Source organism: Barbatula barbatula, assembly GCF_947034865.1.
Source record: "Barbatula barbatula genome assembly, chromosome: 8".
In the NCBI taxonomy this organism is placed as follows: domain Eukaryota; kingdom Metazoa; phylum Chordata; class Actinopteri; order Cypriniformes; family Nemacheilidae; genus Barbatula; species Barbatula barbatula.
The window spans coordinates 4,412,120-4,435,039 of NC_136771.1; the positions used below are offsets into that span (position 1 = coordinate 4,412,120).

Below are 22,920 nucleotides of genomic sequence, written 5' to 3' on the forward strand. Positions count from 1 at the left end.
AAACCCTTTGGATTCAAATGCATTTATCACACGTTGAAAATACACATAACTGAAAGCTACTTAGCCACATGATTTCAAGTTTGAAGCACATCACAGCACATCGTATTACATATAACAATGGACTACTTGCACTACTTCACAACTTAGGTTAGAACATTTAAGGGTCACTTAAAAACATTTAAGTTCTTAAAGTCTTCAGACATTACACAATAACAGCAGAATGAACGTTTGTTGGTAAAGAAAAAGCAAACACTCTGTTATAATCTCTCATGTGGTTTAAGTCATATAAGTTTGTGTATTAGTGAAAATGAGCCAGTGGCTTTTATTTCTTCTTGTTACGTAAAATGACCACTAGAGGTAGACATTTTTTCAAATTTCTGTGATCACTAAAAGGTCGAAATGTGATTGTAAATCTAATGCTGTTGGAAGTAAAAGGCTAACATATTTAGTCAGCAAAGTCAAGTTCCGTGTGTTTATTAATATATTCATCTTAATGTTAATTATGTTGAACTTCCATAATGTTATATTCATTAAATATAAATGAATTATATTTTGTGTGGGTATGTGTTTGTTTGTGGATGCATTCAGGTGCTCCGTATGTCCTGATCATTCCCTGTCCCACAGGCTGTGGCATAAACAAGTTTTTCGTTGACCATGATCTGATCTGTGGTGATGATGAGACTGCCTACGAAAGAGATGTTTAACACCTAGCAGTGTGGTGTGCCAACACTCTGCGGAACACAGGACTGTTAAATAAACTGTTTCCACACCGAGCAATATAACTGAACACTAAAACATTTCTTATGTCCATTGTGTAGCAGTGCTTGTCACATGTTAAAACCAATTACAGGCATTAATGGGACCAATCAGTGTTTTCCTGGTATGTATATAAACCTGTGATCTATGTCACCAGTCACATGGTCGAAAACCTGTTCCTTCCAGTTGTCCCTATGAGTAATGGAGTGTGATGACGTGCCAGATTGATGTTGATCCTCACAGCTCTGTGCCCTTAAATCTCTGGTTTATTGCCATGTGATTTGACAGTTCTGAGATGGAAAGCAGCGATGTTAACGTCCACTGGTTATGAGCCACGCTGCTGCTTTTGGGGAATCAAATTATTTTCTTGTTTAATGTTTGAGTTTCTTTTGTGTTACCCAGATAGCACAATCCATCTGGTTTACGTCTATTTGACGTCTGCAATTCATAGTTTGCTCACCTGTAATACGTCTTGGAGACGTGTGCTATCAGGGTAGGAGGATATTTTGTTCCCCAGTGTTTTTGTTTTGTGTAGGAGCTGAGTGCTTCCTGAGGCGGGCTGGTTCTTTATTGCACCACATGGTGTTTAATTTGGGTTGCTGTGTCACTATTGCTGTGTCATCGAGCGAGATAGACTGGCCATGTGGGCCCAATTGAAATATAATAGTAGCTAACAAGAAGGGGACGGGCTTATAAAAAAAAACGATATAATGTGAAACCTGATTGGCGAACAGTGTGAAAAACAACCTGACTTCAGATGAACTCTGAATATCGCACTTTGTTGGCTAAAGCAAGTAAAGTTTGACCTTATAACTGGTACTCTACCCCATAACTGGTATATGTCTTTGGTGTATACACATGCACACACACACACACACACACACACATATATATATATATATATATATATATATATATATATATATATATATATATACATATTTTCACTTCTGGTTGTTGATACATATTGGTAAAGAATCTTCTCCTACTTGTAGTATCATTTAAAATTGTATTAAACTTTGATATTGAAATCCATGTAGCAGCTAACAGATAAAAGATCTGTTCTGTGGACGTTATTATTCATATATATTTAAACAGTCTTGTATTTGTCCCACAATATTCAACAAAGCAGTGTCATGTTTCCTATTTCAGAAATTAGGCAAGCAGAGTACAAACAGCGGCCTCAAGTGATGGTATTTAGAAACAGATACCGAGTCAACGAATATAGAGCATAAAAAAGACACATTTAGATGGAGAATTGCTCAAGTAAAATATTCGTTTAGTTTTTAACAGAAAATATTACGTTGATGTATTTTATTTTGATTATACTTACATTGATGTACATTGCGACCGAAACGATCCAAAATAAAAGTTAGGATATGTTCTTGGAATGATAGGGGAACGTGGGCTGGTGCCCAGGGTGTTCTACTAAGGCTACATCCATGACATTCTGGGAACTACAATTGTATGCCTTTATGTAGTCAATAAAGTTACCAGAAAAAAGTGTGTCATTTTGGTTGTAAATCTAAGTAGTAATTTTGATAGCTTTAGAAAATAGCACTTTTTGAGGAAATATTCACTGCCTTAGTCCAGAAGCTATTCTATTACTTTAAATATCACAATCATTATTGTGGGTTGTGTGAGGTCCATTCATGAAAAGCACAATGTGCATAGTTCTAGAGCAGCTTTACAGGGGAAAATAAGAAAAACTGAAAATCACAAAAAGGTAAAACAAAGCATGTTATTTAGCATATTTTGCATTAAGTGAATGCTTTGCTGAAAAGATGTGTCTGTAATCTAGATTTAAATTGGCTGAGTGGGATAGTATCGGCTTTTCCAGAGATTATGGTGCTACATATGAAAAAGGTGGATTAAGTTATTCTAGGTGTTATCAAACGTCCTGAGTTTTCAGATCTTAGAGAGCGTGATGTACAGTATATACGTGCAGATGGAAATAGCAAAAATCTATGGCCTTTTGTACATAATTATTTAAATGCTCCATCAGTTCTTATTCTTAAACCAAACATACTAGATAAACCAAACATTTAAGTGAAAGGGCTTATGGGTGTTCCTCATTGCCTTCTGTTCATGCTAATGTCTATATGCACTTGAATTCTAAGTGTATATGGCTTTTGTAGCTTAACAAATTAAATGGATGAAGATTTTCAATTCAACATACACAAAGACTTTCGAGGAATCAACAATTATTCTGATCTTTTTTGTAATGTGGCAGGTGGACAAAAATGCAGCAGCCCCTGAGAGGAGCGGCCCCCCCATGAATCTTGTTTTTGTTTCTAAACTTCTATCTAATATGTACTAAATATATTAAACTATGCGATTACACAGTAAAATAAATTCATAACTGAATCATAACAATATCGACAGGAAGACAGTTTGTTTACATCATTTATTTATGCCGCAATGCATGTTGGGATCATAGAGGAGCTTTGTTAAAAATGACTTGACGATCAGAGCCCGTATTCACAAAACATTTTATCTTAGCACTTACGAGAACTTGTCAAATTCAGTTTGAGCAACTATGCCCACAGTGATTTGCTAGGGGATGGATATTTAATCATATAGTGTGAGATAATTGAAATAAAGATAATAAAGGTGTCATTTTCAAATAAAGATTGTAATATGTGTCACTAATTAAACAAGTATTAATTCAGCTATTCTTACATGTCTGCATCTCATAAAAAAATGAACAGGTAAGCAACATTTTAATTAACAGACTAGAACACATATGTCAGAGTCAAGGCCCGCGGGCCACATCCGGCCCGCGAGAAGGTTTTTTACGGCCCCTGGGATGATCTTGATTTATTATTAGAACCGGCCCGCAGACCGCAGCAAGCCGGCAGCCCGCAGATCTTTTACACGCACCAATACTACATTTCCCACAATGCAACGGTGACGCACCGAGCAGTAGGCTGCTTCATTTCAATATTTATTGGCACAGCAGTCGTCAGCATCACAGTAAAATTAACTTTCAGATACCCATCAAAAATGGCAAAACGGAAGGTGGACACTGAGAACCGGGGGTTTCAAACAAGGTGGGAGTCGGAGTATATGTTCACGGAGGTAGCTGGAAAACCTGTGTGTCTTCTGTGTGGAGAAAGTGTGGCGGTACTGAAAGAGTATAATCTGAGACGACATTATGAAACGAAACACGCGGAGTTGTGTTTCGAAACACACTTTACTCAGTTCAGTTCAACATTATTCATAGTGGAGCATTGCCTCTGAGTAACACTGTATGTAACATTTTAATCATATACCATGTTTTTGGTTGTTTTAGCAGCTACACTAAGCATATTTCTGTGGTGAAACAGAATAGATTTTAAATTCATTTTACATGGCTATTATTCATAATATAATTCATAAATTCATCAAACAGGTCAGAGAGTGTTTAATTTAAATTCAGATTAAAAATATAACAATTACTTTGACCATAACACGACTGTTTCACCCTCAACCTCAAACAAGTGAACATTACTGTGCAATCACATATTTAGAGCCATAAGAAAATATTGCTTTATTTATCTGATCATATTGGAATATATTTGTTAGGTTTTCAGTAGGTTCAATTAGGTTCACTAGACTATATGCGTCATTTAAAAATTTTTCAATGAACATTCGAACAGTCCGGCCCTCGGCTTGTAGCTAAATTTTTTATTTGGCCCTCCGTCCATTTGACTTTGACACCCCTGGACTAGAACAATCCTAGAGGACAATAATGAGGCTGGAGTCCTCTTACTACCCCTAAAGCTTTCACAGATTTAGGATCTGATTTTAGCGCTAAATTCTTTGTGAAATATTTTTAGGAGCCCTAAATTAGGATTGACACGACAGGGCACACCCATTAGGTTTCAGAATTTCTCCTATATTCTCCTATTTCAGCTTTAAGATGTCTTGTGAATATGATTTGTGATAAGAAATGTGCCTAGACACAGCAACTGTAAACTCAAAACTGGGGCGATTTTAAATTAAACTGTCACGATCTCGGGGAGAGATCTCAGGGGAGAACCCAAATGCAGCCAGACACAGGGATGAAGGGGTTAACAAGGGATTTAATGTATAAAAGCAGGAACAAAACAAAAGCCCACAATGGGGTAAAATAACATACAAGAACTGGAGGAGGAGGAGGACTTAACTAAACTAACAAGGATTTAACAACACTAGACAAACAATAACAACAGACTAACCAATAACTAAAACTTCCTTCAACTCAGGCTCTTGGAATGTCTCAAAGATATGATGCAATCACAGGCACAAGATACAGACACATGAATGCAAAACAAACAAGCACAAGACAATAGACAAGAGGGCATTATATAGGGAGACTAACAAAGGAGATAACGATGGGCAGGTGTGGTTAATGAGACACAGGAGGAAAGCTATACCAGGAACGAGAGGGGCAGGGCCAAATGACGAGACTGGAGAGAACGCATATTATGTCCCGATTGACAATAATATGTTTCTCTCCACATAAAACACGTGGGTCTGTCATGATTCTGCCTTCTCTTGTCTTGATTTTCTGGTCTGGGGCAGAATCATGACAGAAACGACATGGACATATTTGCTAATTCTTAATATGAGCTTTTGTAGATGTATGACAGAAAAAAAGTCAGACTCCTTTGTCATTTTAAGTGAAACTTTCAAAAAACTGGTGAACCACACAATAATATGTCAAATTTGTATTCGCATAAAGTACAGTGTGTCTTGTTTTAGGGATTTTCGTTTTCTTACAGTGTATGTGAAGAGCTTCAGAAAAGGATGAAGATATGTTCTAATAAAGCAGTTTAAGAACGTTACAACAAAATGTTTTGTTTTAAAGCTTGCTGTGTACCCCAAAACAGCTGTGTACCCCAAAAATAACTGTATGGGGGAAACTGTAAAAACTGTAGTATTTTAGGGTGTAATGTTCCAATAGAATTTTCACTTAACATCTTTGGAATGTTTTTATCCCACCTTTTAGTTCAACATTCTGGAAGGAAGAATAAAACTACTGGCGCTCAAGGGGACGTGTGAACGTGATGTCAATGCATAACCTCTTTAGCGGGCCAATAGAAACAGATGCTAATGCGGCATCTTATTATTTATGTCTATGGGTACAACTTCTTGCATTTCAGAATTCCTTTATATTTCCTTTTTTTCTAAATGTTTACTGTATTATTTTCTTTGTTAGTCTAGTGAAGCATCTCTTAGCCTATTTATTAACGTCCCAAAACTGAAGATATTTTGAGAAATGTCTTTCTCAGTTGGTTTCACACATCTAATAACTTGACACATATATACGTATAAGCTAGTTGACTTTGCTGAGAAGTCTTTTGTTCTCGGAGCACCTTTTTCACTAAACATTTCCTCGATAAACCTGTTTGAGTGTGCATTGGAACCTTTGGTCTTCATTCAGACATTTATTATTTGACTAGAAGCCAGCAACCGTCATTATTCTCATTGGCTAGGATGCTACTGTGGTATTCACACTCATGTAAAAAACAGAATGGCAAAATAATTGTTTTCCCAGATGCATTGTGAGAAAATAGCAATCATTTCACGTTTGTTGAAGGTTGAACTTGGTGTGAGACAAAAATACTTTTTTTAAACAAAAAAAAATCTGATTATTAATAATTATTCATATTATTTATCAATTGGTTCCCAATTGTTCTGTAAATATTTGAGATTGGTGCTGTTATCATAGCGGGTAGCCAATTCATCTCAGCCACTGTTTAATGACCTGTTTTATTTGGACAGTGATGGTGGCAAAAAAACAATTCTTTCGTTTTGACGTGTTATTTTAAGAACCGATGATTTACTGAAGCTTATGAAAACAAAATCTTAACGTGTTGTAATGCAGGTTCTTTGCTATTAAGGTCTTTTATAATGCCATTTCAAGTATGCAAACCAAAAACCACAAAAGAGCAAATGCCAGTAACATCACCTTGACTTCCTGTAAAGTAGGTAAGAAAAGAGCTATTCTAGAATGCAATGCTGTAATTCAGGTAGTGATCTATGATTTCAGACACGTGTTTAACATTGCACGAATGTCTGCGTGCAGCTCCACCTGTAGCAAGAGAAATGAAATCAGCAACACGCACCAAGTATCTTTTGTTTAAAACATTTACGGAAGGGATGAACCTCGCTAATTCTGTATCTGCTCAGATAGGAACAAGAAGACCATCCTGATATCTATCTCTTCTTTTACAAATCATGATCTGTGTTCATTACATTTATACTTGCCTACAAAACTGGACAAATGCCTAATAGGTAAGGATACGATCTGAATCTTTTGTCTATGTCTGTATATTAACATTGTTACTTATTTATAATTGCTATTATTATAAAAAATGACCTTAAACAATTGAATGTATCGCTTTCTAATACTGTGTTCATTTTCAGAGATTGATATTTTAACAATAATTACGAGATCAGTGTCATACGCTCATACACACAAACAAATTTAAACAGTTACAAGAGTTTTGATGAATTTACTGTTATTCAAAAATTTGGGAATAAGAAATATACATAGAATAGGTATGGAGAAAGCACTTCTGGATGGAAGAAATACAAAAATGTAGATATTGGTTAAACTGTAGGCTACTTTTAATAATTTCACAAAAGGTCCTTCATACACTAAAATAAATCAGTAAAAATAGGGCACAATATATACTGGCACAAATATCATTTTGTCTACAGAATTACTTAAAACACTCAAACATACAATTTTATATTAAAATGGGAAAAAAAACATGTAAGTGTCCCTAAACCTTTGACCGGCGGTTTATATGCTAGATGGTATTACTATGTTCACTTGCTGATAAACTATATAGAAATATGACGATACTGACATTTTTTCTGCAACCAACTTACACAACAACTTCCATACAGACAACACACCTTATCTCTTGACACTTTGTGCTACTGATATATACAATAGCTCTTGTGACAGCTGGTCTTAGTATGTTATTGAGTCTAACATTCCCAAACTATGGGATGCTTTCTCAGAGGACGGTGCAAAGGCACATTGACCTTTACATTTTTATATAGACATGAATAATATGTACAATAAGGTGCACAAGACATGGGAAACTAATGAAACATTTCAGTGATCACACCTCGCACTTTTCACATTACAGCTAATGTTTGCCTGAAGTCATAAGGAATGTGACAAAAGCACGGCAGGGCCAGGGGTAAGTTCCAGTTTATTTCACTTCAAGGCATGGAAATTTGCTTGGTCACGTCCAAAGTGACATTCTGGGGGTAATGTTAATGTAATGTAATTAAGTGGTAGCTTTCAAACTACGAATATGACCCATACATCTCCAAACATTACATGCAGTGTACAATAGGTTGTTTTAGAAATGTCTATTTGAATTGGTCCAGCTCCTCTTAACACAGATTTGAAGATTGTGAATACGTCTTATAGGTTTAGCATTAAGGTAGCATGAGAAACAAGCTTGACCTTAATTTGTACAATGTCCAAATCTCGGGAAGTCTCTGAAATTACAAAAAAAAATCATTTCTGCGAAGGAATCTTACCAGTCTACACATCACAGCTAAAACACCAGCTGGTGACATAACTCATAAAGGACAATGTCCTCGGTGGTTCTACTGATTTTCATTGGTAAATATCCAACCAACATTTCCTTCTTATGTACAAAATAATACATAACACTAACAGGAACTAAATGTCTTTCATCAGGATTTCTGGGGCCAACTTGTGTAAATCTAAATAATGAGTCTCAATCAGGTAAAAGTGTTTTTGTACCTTCAGTGAGAAAGAAGTCATGTGGTATAATGAAAAATATACCAAATGAATTACTGATTACAGTATAAATTGTTACCTCTTTTCTCTTTAGCATCATCAACAGTTTCACAACATAACACGTCCTTATCAGACAAAGCTGTTGCAGTCAAGACCCAAATGATTGTAAGGCCATGCATGCTTTAAAGACTTCATGTGACTTCAACTTTTGTGTTTTTATTCTCATCTTCAGTTAGGAAGAGTCTTATGTTAATTGTTCTGACAACTTTAAAATTGGTGTGGAAAAAAAAAATAAGCAACTAAACAACTGTAACTGTGCTGCAACCATATTTATGGATAATGGTATATTGTGTATGGCTTCATGTGATCTTTGGACTGGTTTTATCTTTCTTTCTATAGAACAGCGTGGTGCAGTTGTGGCCAGCTGCTAATCGTACAGAGATCAAAATTATCAGGTGAGCAGGAAAATAACTCTTGGAAGGAAAAAAAATAGTTTTTTGTTTTACATAATTACAACAATATGCTTAAAATAAAATACTATTACGTATTATATTAAATATAATTAAATACATTTATATCATATTTTATATTATTATGCATATATCTTTCATATAATATTTTTTTTATTTCTTTACTTACATAAAAGATGTATCATAAATATGAAAAATGAATATGTGAATATTTTGCTATTATCTTGAGGATACTGTCCTATACAATTATTACACATTAGTTTTTTCTTTAATAAAATATATAACAGAACATGAAACATTTTAAACATAATGTTATCAATAGAAGCTATCATTTCCAGTCACTGACTTTTTATAATCTTTTCTTGTTTAAAGACATGGTGTTTTATTCAGTCAATCATATCATATCATATTATATCACATCATATCATATCATATCATATCATATCATATCATATCATATCATATCATATCATATCATATCATATCATATCATATCATATATCACATCACATCATATCATATCATTTATTATTTCAGGAAGGGGCCACTTATTATTGCGAGACAATACTGGTATCCCTCTTTAGAAATAGGTAGGAAATATATTTTTAAATATTCTTACACTTAAATTTCTATTGTTTGAGTTTCTTGCGTTTCTATGCATGCTTACGTCATTTTAATTCTGCAGGTCTTAAAAAACCACGACCAACATCACGTGCATTTACCACTGCCACAACCCCAACAGTCCCAAATACAACACAATCATTCACCAGTTTTTTGCCTCCTTCAACAATCACAGTAACAACCACATCAGAACCACCAACATCCAACACAACAAAGACCACAATTTCAACACAACCAAACCCCTTCATACAAACAAGCACAACCAATGAGAAACCCACTTCAAGATCAATATCAGCAGCACCACCAACAAACACAGCTTCAAGCTCAACAAATACGCAACAAGAAACAATCAACCCCACACAACCAAACATCACAACACATTCTACACTTTTAACAGACACCTCAATACAACAAACAACCACAACTCCTTGGACCAAGACCACACTAGCAAATACAAAAGAGCCAATAAACAACACACCAAAGCACACGACCACTAGAAATAAATACACAACAGCATCACATGTGACTGCAGAATCTGTGAGTTTGGATACGAGTGTACAGAAAACAACTGCAGTTTCATCTACAAATCTGCCAACTACATCAGGAGCAGGAGACAGTTTTCAAGAGTTCAAGACAACAACAACAACAACAACAGCTGCAGGTACAACAGATAAAAGAATATTCATTCCAACAACAATGCTTTCCCTGTCAAATTTATTAGGCTCCACAGTGACACCAGGAACAACAAAAATAGAAACAACTGAAATCCCAAATAGCCTACAGGTTTGCCAAAATATGCTTTAGTTGTATTAAAAATAACATTTGTAGTATAAATATAACTAGTATTGTAGAACTAGTGTGCTGCAAAACAAAATTTAAAATTCAAATTCTTAATTTCTCAGGGGGGTAACATTCACGTCACTAGGTGTCAGGATAAGACAACAGTCATGATGGCAAGAATTGTTGACTGACCTTTCAGGTTGTTGTAAAATTGGCACTCAGTGTTTTCTTGTTGTTAATAGTGATTGTTTAAATCAGGTTTCACAAAGAGTTCTATCACCCCACCCATACAGTATTGTTGGGTAAAATAGCTAGCCGGGTTGTCACGTGACAGCAACACAAAACCAGATCTGGGGAGTCAATCTGCAAATGACAAACATAGTTAAAGAGAAAGTAAAGTGGCATTATTGCATTATAAAGAGCTGACAGTGTAGTAAGAACAGAGGCAGGGACAACTATTTAGCACAATATCTGGTTTTGCGTTTCAAAGTGAAAGCAATGCTTTTTAGCATTTCTTTTTAAATCACTTTGAGTAATTCACTAACATAATGCTTCTTGTTTATACAGACACTGTCAAAAAGACGACTGGAAAGGTTGCAACAGAAACAGTAATACAAACTGGTAACACCACAAAAACTCCTGAAGAACCTTCCACGACCATTGAAACTACTAAAGTGAAAACAACAACAAAACTGCCCAATGAAACAACAGTGTCTGCATCAGAAACAGCATTCAGTGGTGTTTTTACAACTGCAGAGGCAACCACGGCAAGATCATCAGGAATAACATCAACATTACCAGCAGCTGTATCAGAGACAAGCACAACAGCAAATGTTAGAAATGAACAGGAGACAACTGAAGCCAAGACCACACCTACCTCTTCTGCAACAACAGATATAAGAACACCAAAAACAACAAGCCTAGCAAAACATGCTACTGTATCTGAAGTCCTACTGTTGGCATCAGAAACTCCTCAATTTACAACTGAATCCTCACCAGCCGAAACTGAATCTGCAACACATCTTTCAAAGAAACCACAAGAACCTGTTTCAAAAGCTGATTCAGGTACAGCTACAACAGTGCAAATAACATTTGAAGAATCTAATACAGGATCACATGCACCCAATACACCACATGCACCAGGGACAAGCACAGCAACAAGTGTAAACGGACCAGAAACAAGTACAACAAAGACCACATTAGCACAGGGTTCATCTTCTGTAATAAAATCTACAACAGAAGGTACCAGAACAACAACACGCTTAGCAGAGAATGCTCCTGAATCTAACCCCTCAACCTTGGTACAGGAAACCATTCAAGTTACACTGGAACCTTCACCAGCTAAAACTCAAACTGCAACACAAGTTTCAGTGAAGTCAGTAACACATACTTACACCTCAGAGGGAATGACAGGTGCTATTAAAGTAACACCAGAGTCTACGACACAAACTGATTCAAATTTAACTTCAACTCAACAGAGTACAGCAAAAGAATCTAATACAGCAACTGCACCAGGGACAAGCACAGCAACATCTGTTATGAATGAACCTGAAGCAATAGCAACAAAGACTACGCCAGCTCAGGGTTCATCTTCTGTAGTAAAATCTACAACAGACGTTACAAGAACAACAACAGGCTTAGCAAAGCTTGATACTGTACCTGAAGACTCAACCGTGGTATCAGAAACAATTAAAGTTACAACAAAACCTTCACCAGCCCAAACTGAATCTGTAACAGAAGTTTCAATAAAGCCAGTAACAGTGGCTCATACCTTAGGGAGCACGGGCACTGTCATCGGAATAACACAAGAACATGCAACACAAGATAATGCAGGTACTGCTTCAACAGCACAAACTAAACTGACGGAATCTAATACAGCAAAAACAAATTCACCCAATACAGCAAACGCACAGAGGACAACTGTTATAAGTGAACCAGCAGCAGGTAGAACCAAGACTACATCAACTCAGGGTTCATCCTCTGTGATCAATTCTGAACCTGCCACAGTAGATATAAGGACAAAAACAACAAGCACTTTACCTGAAGATTTCACCTTGGTTCAGGAAACATCGAAGCCTGTAACAACGGCCCATACTTTACAGGGCCCAACCGCTGTCATCAGAGTAACACAAGCTGATGCAGGTGCAGCTCCAACAACACAAACAACAGTTTCATCTACAAATCTTCCAACTACATCAGGAGCAGGAGATGGTTTTCTAGCGTTCAAGACAACAACAACAGCTGCAGGTACAACAGATAAAAGAATATTCAGTCCAACAACACTGCTTGTCAAATATATTAGGCTCCACAGTGACACCAGGAATTTTTATTTTTATGAGTTACAATCTGAAAATAAATTTGAAAGTTTTGTGTTTGTAGTATGAATATAACTAGTGTTGTAGAACGAGTGTGCTCCAAAACACAATTTAGAATTCAAATTCTACATTTCCCAGTAAGGTAACATTCACGCCACCAGGTGTCAGGATAATACAACACTCATGATGCCAAGAATTGTTGACTCACCTTTCAGGTGGTTGTTAAATTGGCACACAGTGTTTTTTTTACATAAATAGTGATTGTTTAAATCAGGTTTTACAAAGAGTTCTATCACCCCACCCATACAGTATTGTTGGGCAAAATAGCTAGCCGGGTTGTCACGTTGAATCACTTAAACAAGCAGATTAATGTTTTTGATCGCAACACAAAGCCAGTTCTGGGGAGTCAATCTGCAAATGACAAACATAGTTAAAGAGAAAGTAAAGTGGCATTATTGCATTATAAAGAGCTGACAGTGTAGTAAGAACAGAGGCAGGGACAACTATTTAGCACAATATCTGGTTTTGCGTTACAAAGTGAAAGCAATGCTTTTTAGCATTTCTTTTTAAATCATTTTGAGTAATTCACTAACATAATGCTTCTTGTTTATACAGACACTGTCAAAAAGACGACTGGAAAGGTTGCAACAGAAACAGTAATACAAACTGGTAACACCACAAAAACTCCTGAAGAACCTTCCACGACCATTGAAACTACTAAAGTGAAAACAACAACAAAACTGCCCACTGAAACAACAGTGTCTGCCTCAGAAACAGCATTCAGTGGTGTTTTTACAACTGCAGAGGCAACCACGGCAAGATCATCAGGAATAACATCAACATTACCAGCAGCTGTATCAGAGACAAGCACAACAGCAAATGTTAGAAATGAACAGGAGACAACTGAAGCCAAGACCACACCTACCTCTTCTGCAACAACAGATATAAGAACACCAAAAACAACAAGCCTAGCAAAACATGCTACTGTATCTGAAGTCCTACTGTTGGCATCAGAAACTCCTCAATTTACAACTGAATCCTCACCAGCCGAAACTGAATCTGCAACACATCTTTCAATGAAACCACAAGAACCTGTTTCAAAAGCTGATTCAGGTACAGCTACAACAGTGCAAATAACATTTGAAGAATCTAATACAGGATCACATGCACCCAATACACCACATGCACCAGGGACAAGCACAGCAACAAGTGTAAACGGACCAGAAACAAGTACAACAAAGACCACATTAGCACAGGGTTCATCTTCTGTAATAAAATCTACAACAGAAGGTACCAGAACAACAACACGCTTAGCAGAGAATGCTCCTGAATCTAACCCCTCAACCTTGGTACAGGAAACCATTCAAGTTACACTGGAACCTTCACCAGCTAAAACTCAAACTGCAACACAAGTTTCAGTGAAGTCAGTAACACATACTTACACCTCAGAGGGAATGACAGGTGCTATTAAAGTAACACCAGAGTCTACGACACAAACTGATTCAAATTCAACTTCAACTCGACAAAGTACAGCAAAAGAATCTAATACAGCAACTGCACCAGGGACAAGCACAGCAACATCTGTTATGAATGAACCTGAAGCAATAGCAACAAAGACTACGCCAGCTCAGGGTTCATCTTCTGTAGTAAAATCTACAACAGACGTTACAAGAACAACAACAGGCTTAGCAAAGCTTGATACTGTACCTGAAGACTCAACCGTGGTATCAGAAACATTTAAAGTTACAACAAAACCTTCACCAGCCCAAACTGAATCTGTAACAGAAGTTTCAATAAAGCCAGTAACAGTGGCTCATACCTTAGGGAGCACGGGCACTGTCATCGGAATAACACAAGAACATGCAACACAAGATAATGCAGGTACTGCTTCAACAGCACAAACTAAACTGACGGAATCTAATACAGCAAAAACAAATTCACCCAATACAGCAAACGCACAGAGGACAACTGTTATAAGTGAACCAGCAGCAGGTAGAACCAAGACTACATCAACTCAGGGTTCATCCTCTGTGATCAATTCTGATCCTGCCACAGTAGATATAAGGACAAAAACAACAAGCACTTTATCTGAAGATTTCACCTTGGTTCAGGAAACATCGAAGCCTGTAACAACGGCCCATACTTTAGAGGGCCCAACCGCTGTCATCAGAGTAACACAAGCTGATGCAGGTACAGCTTCAACAACACAAACAACAGTTTCATCTACAAATCTGCCAACTACATCAGGAGCAGGAGATGGTTTTCTAGCGTTCAAGACAACAACAACAGCTGCAGGTACAACAGATAAAAGAATATTCAGTCCAACAACACTGCTTGTCAAATATATTAGGCTCCACAGTGACACCAGGAATTTTTATTTTTATGAGTTACAATCTGAAAATGAATTTGAAAGTTTTGTGTTTGTAGTATGAATATAACTAGTGTTGTAGAACGAGTGTGCTCCAAAACACAATTTAGAATTCAAATTCTACATTTCCCAGTAAGGTAACATTCACGCCACCAGGTGTCAGGATAATACAACACTCATGATGCCAAGAATTGTTGACTCACCTTTCAGGTGGTTGTTAAATTGGCACACAGTGTTTTTTTTACATAAATAGTGATTGTTTAAATCAGGTTTTACAAAGAGTTCTATCACCCCACCCATACAGTATTGTTGGGCAAAATAGCAAGCCGGGTTGTCACGTTGAATCACTTAAACAAGCAGATTCATGTTTTTGATCGCAACACAAAGCCAGTTCTGGGGAGTCAACCTGCAATTGACAAACATAGTTAAAGAGAAAGTAAAGTGGCATTATTGCATTATAAAGAGCTGACAGTGTAGTAACAACAGAGGCAGGGACAACTATTTAGCACAATATCTGGTTTTGCGTTTCAAAGTGAAAGCAATGCTTTTTAGCATTTCTTTTTAAATCATTTTGAGTAATTCACTAACATAATGCTTCTTGTTTATACAGACACTGTCAAAAAGACGACTCGAAAGGTTGCAACAGAAACAGTAATACAAACTGGTAACACCACAAAAACTCCTGAAGAACCTTCCACGACCATTGAAACTACTAAAGTGAAAACAACAACAAAACTGCCCAATGAAACAACAGTGTCTGCATCAGCAACAGCATTCAGTGGTGTTTTTACAACTGCAGAGGCAACCACGGCAAGATCATCAGGAATAACATCAACATTACCAGCAGCTGTATCAGAGACAAGCACAACAGCAAATGTTAGAAATGAACAGGAGACAACTGAAGCCAAGACCACACCTACCTCTTCTGCAACAACAGATATAAGAACAACAAAAACAAGCCTAGCAAAATCTACCAGAACAACAACACGCTTAGCAGAGAATGCTCCTGAATCTAACCCATCAACCTTGGTACAGGAAACCATTCAAGTTACACTGGAACCTTCACCAGCTAAAACTCAAACTGCAACACAAGTTTCAGTGAAGTCAGTAACACATACTACAAAGACTACATCAACTCAGGGTTCATCCTCTGTGATAAATTCTGAACCTGCCACAGTAGATATAAGGACAACAACAACAAGCACTTTACCTGAAGATTTCACCTTGGTCCAGGAAACAGCGAAGCCTGTAACAACGGCCCATACTTTAGAGGGCCCAACCGCTGTCATCAGAGTAACACAAGCTGATGCAGGTACAGCTCCAACAACACAAACAACATTGAAATCTTATACAACACAATCCTCAAAAACACCAACTAGAGCAAGGGAATCAGGGACAAGAACATCAACATTGGTGATAAATGAACCAGAAGCAATTACAACCAAGACTACACCAGCTGAATTTACAAACTCTGTATTAAAATCTACATCAGAAGGTGCAATGACAACAACAACAGGCTTAGCAAAGAGTGCTACAGTACCTAAAGCCTCAACCTTGGTAATAGAAACATCTCGAGTTACAATGGAACCTCCACTAGACCAAACTACAACAGTTAAATCAAAACAAGTAACAGTGGCTCATAACTTAGAGGGGTCAACCACTGTCATCAGAGAAACACAAGAACCAGGAACACAAGCTGAGGCAGGTACTGCTTCAACAACACATACAACGTTGAACCAATCTTATATAGATGCCTCAACAAATGCAACCACTACATTAACTGGATCAAGCACAACAACAACTTTTATAAATGAACCAGAAACAACTGCAACCAAAACTACATTAGCTCAGGATTCAACCTCTGTGAAAAATTCTGCAATACCAAATACAAAGACAACAACAGGCTTAGCAAAGCTTGCTACTGTACCTGAAGCATCAACCTTGGTACCACAAACCTCTCAAGTTATAATGGAACCTTCACCAGCTAAAAATAAATCTACAACACAAGTTGTAGATGAAGGCATTGCTTCAACGGCTCATACAAAATTTGAAGAAGTATCTAGTTCAGCCAAAACAAATGCATCCAATACAGCAAATGCACAAAGCACAGCAGCAACTGCTATAAATAACCAAGTAACAAGTACAACCAAGACTACATCAGCTGAGGGTTCATCCTCTGTAATTAAAAATACAACAGAAGTTACAAAGACAACAGGCTTAGCCAAGAAAGCCACTGAATCTAAAGCATCAACATTAGTTTTAATAGAACCTTCACCAGCCCAAACTCAATCTACAACACAAGTTTCATTGAAGCCCATAACCGTGGCTCATATCTTAGAAGGGCCGACAACAAACGCAACCACAAAATTGCCAACTACACAAACATTAAAATCATCTGAAAACACAACCACAGATACAAGAACAACTACAAAGCTGGCAACTGAATCTAAACCCTCAACTTTGGTACCACAAAATAATCAATCGGCAATAGTAACTTCAAAGCCAATAACAAAAGCTCAGACTTTTGAGGAACCCACTAGTGCCATCAAAGTAACAAAAGAACATGGAACACAAGATGATGCAAGTACTGCTTTAAGCGCACAGACTACAATGGAAAAATCTAACACATCATCAAATGCACCCAATACAACAAATTCAACAAGGACAAGCACAGCACCAACTGCTATACATCAACCAGAAGCAACTACAACCAATATTACGTCAACTCAGGGTTCATCTTCTTTAATCAAATCATCAACAGAAGTTACAAAAAAGAAAGCCACTGAATCTAAAGCATCAACCTTAGTACAAATCGAACCTTCACCAGCCAAAACTCAATCTACAACACAAGTTTCAATGAAGCCCATAACCGTGGCTCATATCTTAGAAGGGCCGACAACAAACGCAACCACAAAATTGCCAACTACACAAACATTAAAATCATCTGAAAACACAACCACAGATACAAGAACAACTACAAAGCTGGCAACTGAATCTAAAACCTCAACTTTAGGACCACAAAATAATCAATCGGCAATAGTAACTTCAAAGCCAATAACAAAAGCTCAGACTTTTGAGGAACCCACTAGTGCCATCAAAGTAACAAAAGAACATGGAACACAGGATGATGCAAGTACTGCTTTAAGCGCACAGACTACAATGGAAAAATCTAACACATCATCAAATGCACCCAATACAACAAATTCAACAAGGACAAGCACAGCACCAGCTGCTATACATCAACCAGAAGCAACTACAACCAATATTACGTCAACTCAGGGTTCATCTTCTTTAATCAAATCATCAACAGAAGTTACAAAAAAGAAAGCCACTGAATCTAAAGCATCAACCTTACAAATCGAACCTTCACCAGCCAAAACTCAATCTACAACACAAGTTTCAATGAAGCCCATAACCGTGGCTCATATCTTAGAAGGGCCGACAACAAACGCAACCACAAAATTGCCAACTACAAAAACATTAAAATCATCTGAAAACACAACCACAACCACAGATACAAGAACAACTACCCCATCTCCAAAAATAAACTCCACAAATGCTTCAACAAGAAACTCATCTGTACCACATACTTCACCAGTACCACCACACAGACACGAACCAACTTCATTGAAACCCCCAACATTAGCAGCAGCAATGTCTGTTCCAACTGAGTTACCTACTCATTTGCCAGTCCTGAACGAGGGAAGCATAGACTTACAATTCAGTCTCAACGAAACTTTCAACATAGTGTATAGTGATAGAACGACCACTGAGTTCCTCTTCTTGGCCACTAAAGTGGTTATTGCGGTAAGCCTTTCTTGTTCCACACATTATCAATTAAAGCAAAGAGAAAACTTGTTACATGAGCTGTGCCATGACATGTTTTTAATGACAATTATATTATGCAAATATGTAGGCTGAGCTATGGCACTGATCACATTCACTGTGGTTTTCCTTAAACTGTCAATAAAAAGGCAATTTAAGCGTGTCCATAAAAGAAAATATGAAATAAAATTCACAATGTCAGTATCTTTTGAAAACATATTACATTTATTGAACTGGTATTTCGTTTGTTGTTGCAAAAGCTATTTTTGATCATAAATATACTAAATTATCATGTTGTTCATCACATGTAGATAAACAAACTTTACAAGGAGAAATTTAAAGAATTCAAGCGGTCAAGAGTCAACGGTTTCTCGTAAGTATAAAGCTGTGATTAAATAATCATAACCCTGAAGATTACGATGACCACATTCTAAATACATTATGACAGCACATGAACACGATTCCTCTATGTTGTACAGAAAGGGGTCCATTATAGTTGATATGGTTTTGGTCTTTGAGAACACTTCTGTGGTCCCAAGCACCGATAATGTAGAAGATGTTTTATTCAATGCTGTTACGATCAGTGGAAACCCCCTGAACATCATCAATGATACTATCAAAGCAGGTGAGTTTGTAAACTTCACAAATTAAATAACATTTACATAATGAGGATTAGTTTTTCAGCATTTTGATGATCTGTTTTGATTCTAATATTTTATTTCCAGTGCCAATAGCTACCCCTCATACAGATGCTCTTACCACAATTAATCATGCAAACATGGCAACTTTACAACAAACAACCGTGAAAACAAACACAACCACAGGTACACAGTGTAGTATACAGTGTATTAACTGCTGATGTATTATGCCTTAACCTTTTCTCTATTATTATAAATAATATATTCTTTCCTTAACTTTTCAGGATACACAAACATGACCTCTTCTGCATCTGTATGGACTCTTCATTATTCAATAATGGCTGCAATTGCCATAATAACCGTTTTCATCACTCTTGCTGGTGTTTAATTTAAATGACACACAGTACCGCACAAGCCGAATAAAGATATAATTCAAGAGAAAGGTCAAAACCACGAACCATAAATACTGAAATTTTAAATGGCAACTTGTTCAACTTTTCCTGTTGTGAAATCTGCTCGCTCTCAAGTACAATTATATTTTTAAGGATCATCATCCCAGTCATAGAGAAAGTTCTGGCTTGAAACTCTAGCTGACGCAGACTAAACCAATCTGACGTATAATAACTTCGCCACAGCCAATGAGCTTGATGCTCAACGTTTAAATCTTGGCAAGTGATTGTCGTAGCAGTGCAGCTCGCTCCAGAACCCCTCCTCCTTCCCCAGCTCCACTTGTATAGATCTGCTACAAGGTTATCATGTACGCTATTCAGGGTTTATTCATAAATGTTATATGTGCAGCAGCATTCCTTACATGCACACAGCAGTATGTTGTGGATGTATTGGAAGTATCAAGTCTCTGTACTTGCTGTTCTGCAGCATCAGCATCAGTATACAGCAGCGTAAGAGATCTATTCCGCCAAGACCAAATACAATTGTATGTCATGAACACTTCCATTCTAAACCCTCTGAGAGTTGTCAGGACAGAACTAATAATCTTGTGTTAAAAAATCTTCTCAATGCACTTACAGATTATGGAGAAGTTGCTCAACCAACTAATAAACCAAAAAGGTTTAGCACTTATTTGAGACTATTTAAGTCAGAATAAAATTTCTTGAATTGTGTTTTGTTTTTGTTATCATAATTATAACATAAAAGTTATTTTCGAAATGTAAAAATATGAAAATGAATGTTCAAAAATGTAGGCTTATCTGAAACATCTCCAGACCTAAAAGGTCTGCCCTGAACATACCTTTCCATAGCTTGTGTCATACAATTTATTTTTATAGAACATTAGTTATAAAAAAAATGTATTATTTTTCTAATAAATGTTGTCTTGAAAGAATGTTCCTTATGTGTCTTATTTTGTGTCTGTGGGTCGATTCAAAATAAAAAGTGAATCCATTCTCACATTAATCTGTAGTCTTCTTTGTTTCCCATTGATTTTGTGACCAGTAACTAGTTGCCAGATAAGTTTTCTGTTTACCCAGTGTTTATCCCATAGTCCAAAAGCAACTGTCCATAGGTTTAAGTATGAGAACGGAACTATTAACCTACTCAGAATAGTCAGTTTATGCTTTTGTAGAATTAGCATTTTAAAACATTGTTTTGTATACAATTTCTTGACCTTGGAAGATCTGCTCAGTTTATAAAGCAGACAGACTGGCAAGGCTAACTGTCGATTATTCCGCTTATACGATGGTCATTTGCCAAGTTAAGGATATTATTAATGCTTACAGTGTAATTTTTTATCCAATAGGTGAAAATGATATATGTTATACTTCCTCTAGGTCAGGGATCGGCAACCTTTGCGACCAAAAGAGCCATTTTGAGCCCTCTCCCATCAAATAATATTGGTCGCAAAATGAATGTAACCTTTAAAGTGGCATTCTGTAACTTATTTTTAGTGAAAATGAACTAATACCAATTGTTGAGCAAGTACATAAAAGAACGGTGTTTAAAACTTGCTGGATTAACACTGATAGCTTGTAATGGTTTGTATCTCTTCCGGATATCCTTATTTGGTGTATTTTGTCTGTGCGTAATTTCGTCACATTCGTGAACAGAATGAAGAGAATCCGGCTGCTATAGTTGTGTGGTGTAGAATGATATATGACTGTAACTGTCGTGTTCAGGGATCTTCGGTTCAGGTTACAGGAATTTCCATTGGAAATAACAAAACGACTCCCTGCCAAAAAGTTCTGCGCTATTTGGGTCTGTTTATGTTCTTATTTGTTTCGTTTTATATAATCTGCATTGTTATGCGTTATGTTTATTACGTGCTACTGATGAACAGTGACGATTCTCACCGGTTAACTGTCACAGGCCACACGTGACATACGACTCAAAACATCAGACTCATCCACGCAGTTGAGCAGTGCCAAATCACAACTCACGTAAAGAAATTACCTACGCACGTCACAATAGCAAATACAAACGGCGGTTGATTAACAGCCACAAGAGAACGCCTACTCTCCGCATACGGACAGTCATGGTTTAAACTATGCCGGTACCCTTTCAAATTTTGCTACCTCCATTCAAAACAGCAATAACCCCTCCCCAAACCCAACCCCTAAACCTAAGTTACCCCTTTCCAGCCCAATCACAACACCAGGGTAGCAAATTTCGATGGATAACACAATTCGACAGAACACCGGCTACCGGTCCAAAAGTTTGGTTTAAAGACGAAAAACTTACCAAGCAGAATGTTTTCTCACCAATCCATTTCTAACACACGCCTTCAATGTTCTGCGCTTTCACATCTGTCAAGACAGAAATAAATCCGGGTAAATGTGTGCTTTTTCAGACATTAATTGAAGAGATCAGGACAGAAGTTGACAAAATAGACAGATTACAGCAGCAGGTGTAAACGGTTATGTGCCTTTTTCATCGACTTGTGATCCGATCGACCAAACGGGTCTTTATTCCAGCAATAAAGAGGGACTTATAAAGACTGCAGGGAGCTGCAGCAGGGGGCAGAAGAGCCACATCCTTCCTTTTAAAAAATGCATTATAAAATGCGTTGTTTATTTCAAGGTTGTCGTCTCTTTTTACAGGCATTCCTGAGTGATTGATTCTTTTGAAAGCATTAATTGAACAATGGGCAAAACCGTCCAAATAGGTTCCCTGATCAGTTGAAATTATTTGTTCAGCTCATAGCACGACCTGGATCATCTGAGGCGGCGGATTACTCACTCCTGGTCGTAGCCCGAAACTTAACACACAGAACCCAAAGAGCGGATATGAAGTGGATATGAACCTATATCCATCCAATCAAAACTGCAAATTGATCATATTGTTTGCCAGCAATAATAGATTGCGCGCACCCACAGGACCTGTTCATCAGACACATCAACATGCGCCCGACCTGTTAGACACAGAGACGTGG

General features: G+C 37.2%; 1 protein-coding gene across 1 annotated transcript; it reads left to right on the forward strand.

Annotated features, from left to right (window-relative positions):
- The first annotated feature begins 6,826 nt into the window (after window positions 1-6,826).
- muc13a (mucin 13a, cell surface associated) lies at window positions 6,827-20,946 on the forward strand. Its single transcript, XM_079461993.1, has 15 exons — window positions 6,827-7,020; window positions 7,890-7,943; window positions 8,284-8,377; window positions 8,456-8,503; window positions 8,613-8,683; window positions 8,918-8,973; window positions 9,526-9,578; window positions 9,674-10,270; window positions 10,957-12,636; window positions 13,320-14,999; window positions 15,683-18,879; window positions 19,209-19,270; window positions 19,377-19,522; window positions 19,623-19,721; window positions 19,820-20,946. The coding sequence occupies exons 3-15, from the start codon at window positions 8,347-8,349 to the stop codon at window positions 19,921-19,923; spliced, it is 7,824 nt and encodes a 2,607-aa protein (XP_079318119.1). The 5' UTR covers window positions 6,827-7,020; window positions 7,890-7,943; window positions 8,284-8,346; the 3' UTR covers window positions 19,924-20,946.
- Window positions 20,947-22,920: the final 1,974 nt, after the last annotated feature.

Coding starts and splice junctions, on each gene's coding strand:
- muc13a (XM_079461993.1), top strand. CDS start 8,347: ATGTCCTCGGTGGTTCTACTGATTTTCATTG. Junction 10,271..10,956: donor AACAACAACAACAGCTGCAG/GTACAACAGATA, acceptor TTGTTTATACAG/ACACTGTCAAAAAGACGACT. Junction 19,523..19,622: donor CAATGATACTATCAAAGCAG/GTGAGTTTGTAA, acceptor TTTTATTTCCAG/TGCCAATAGCTACCCCTCAT.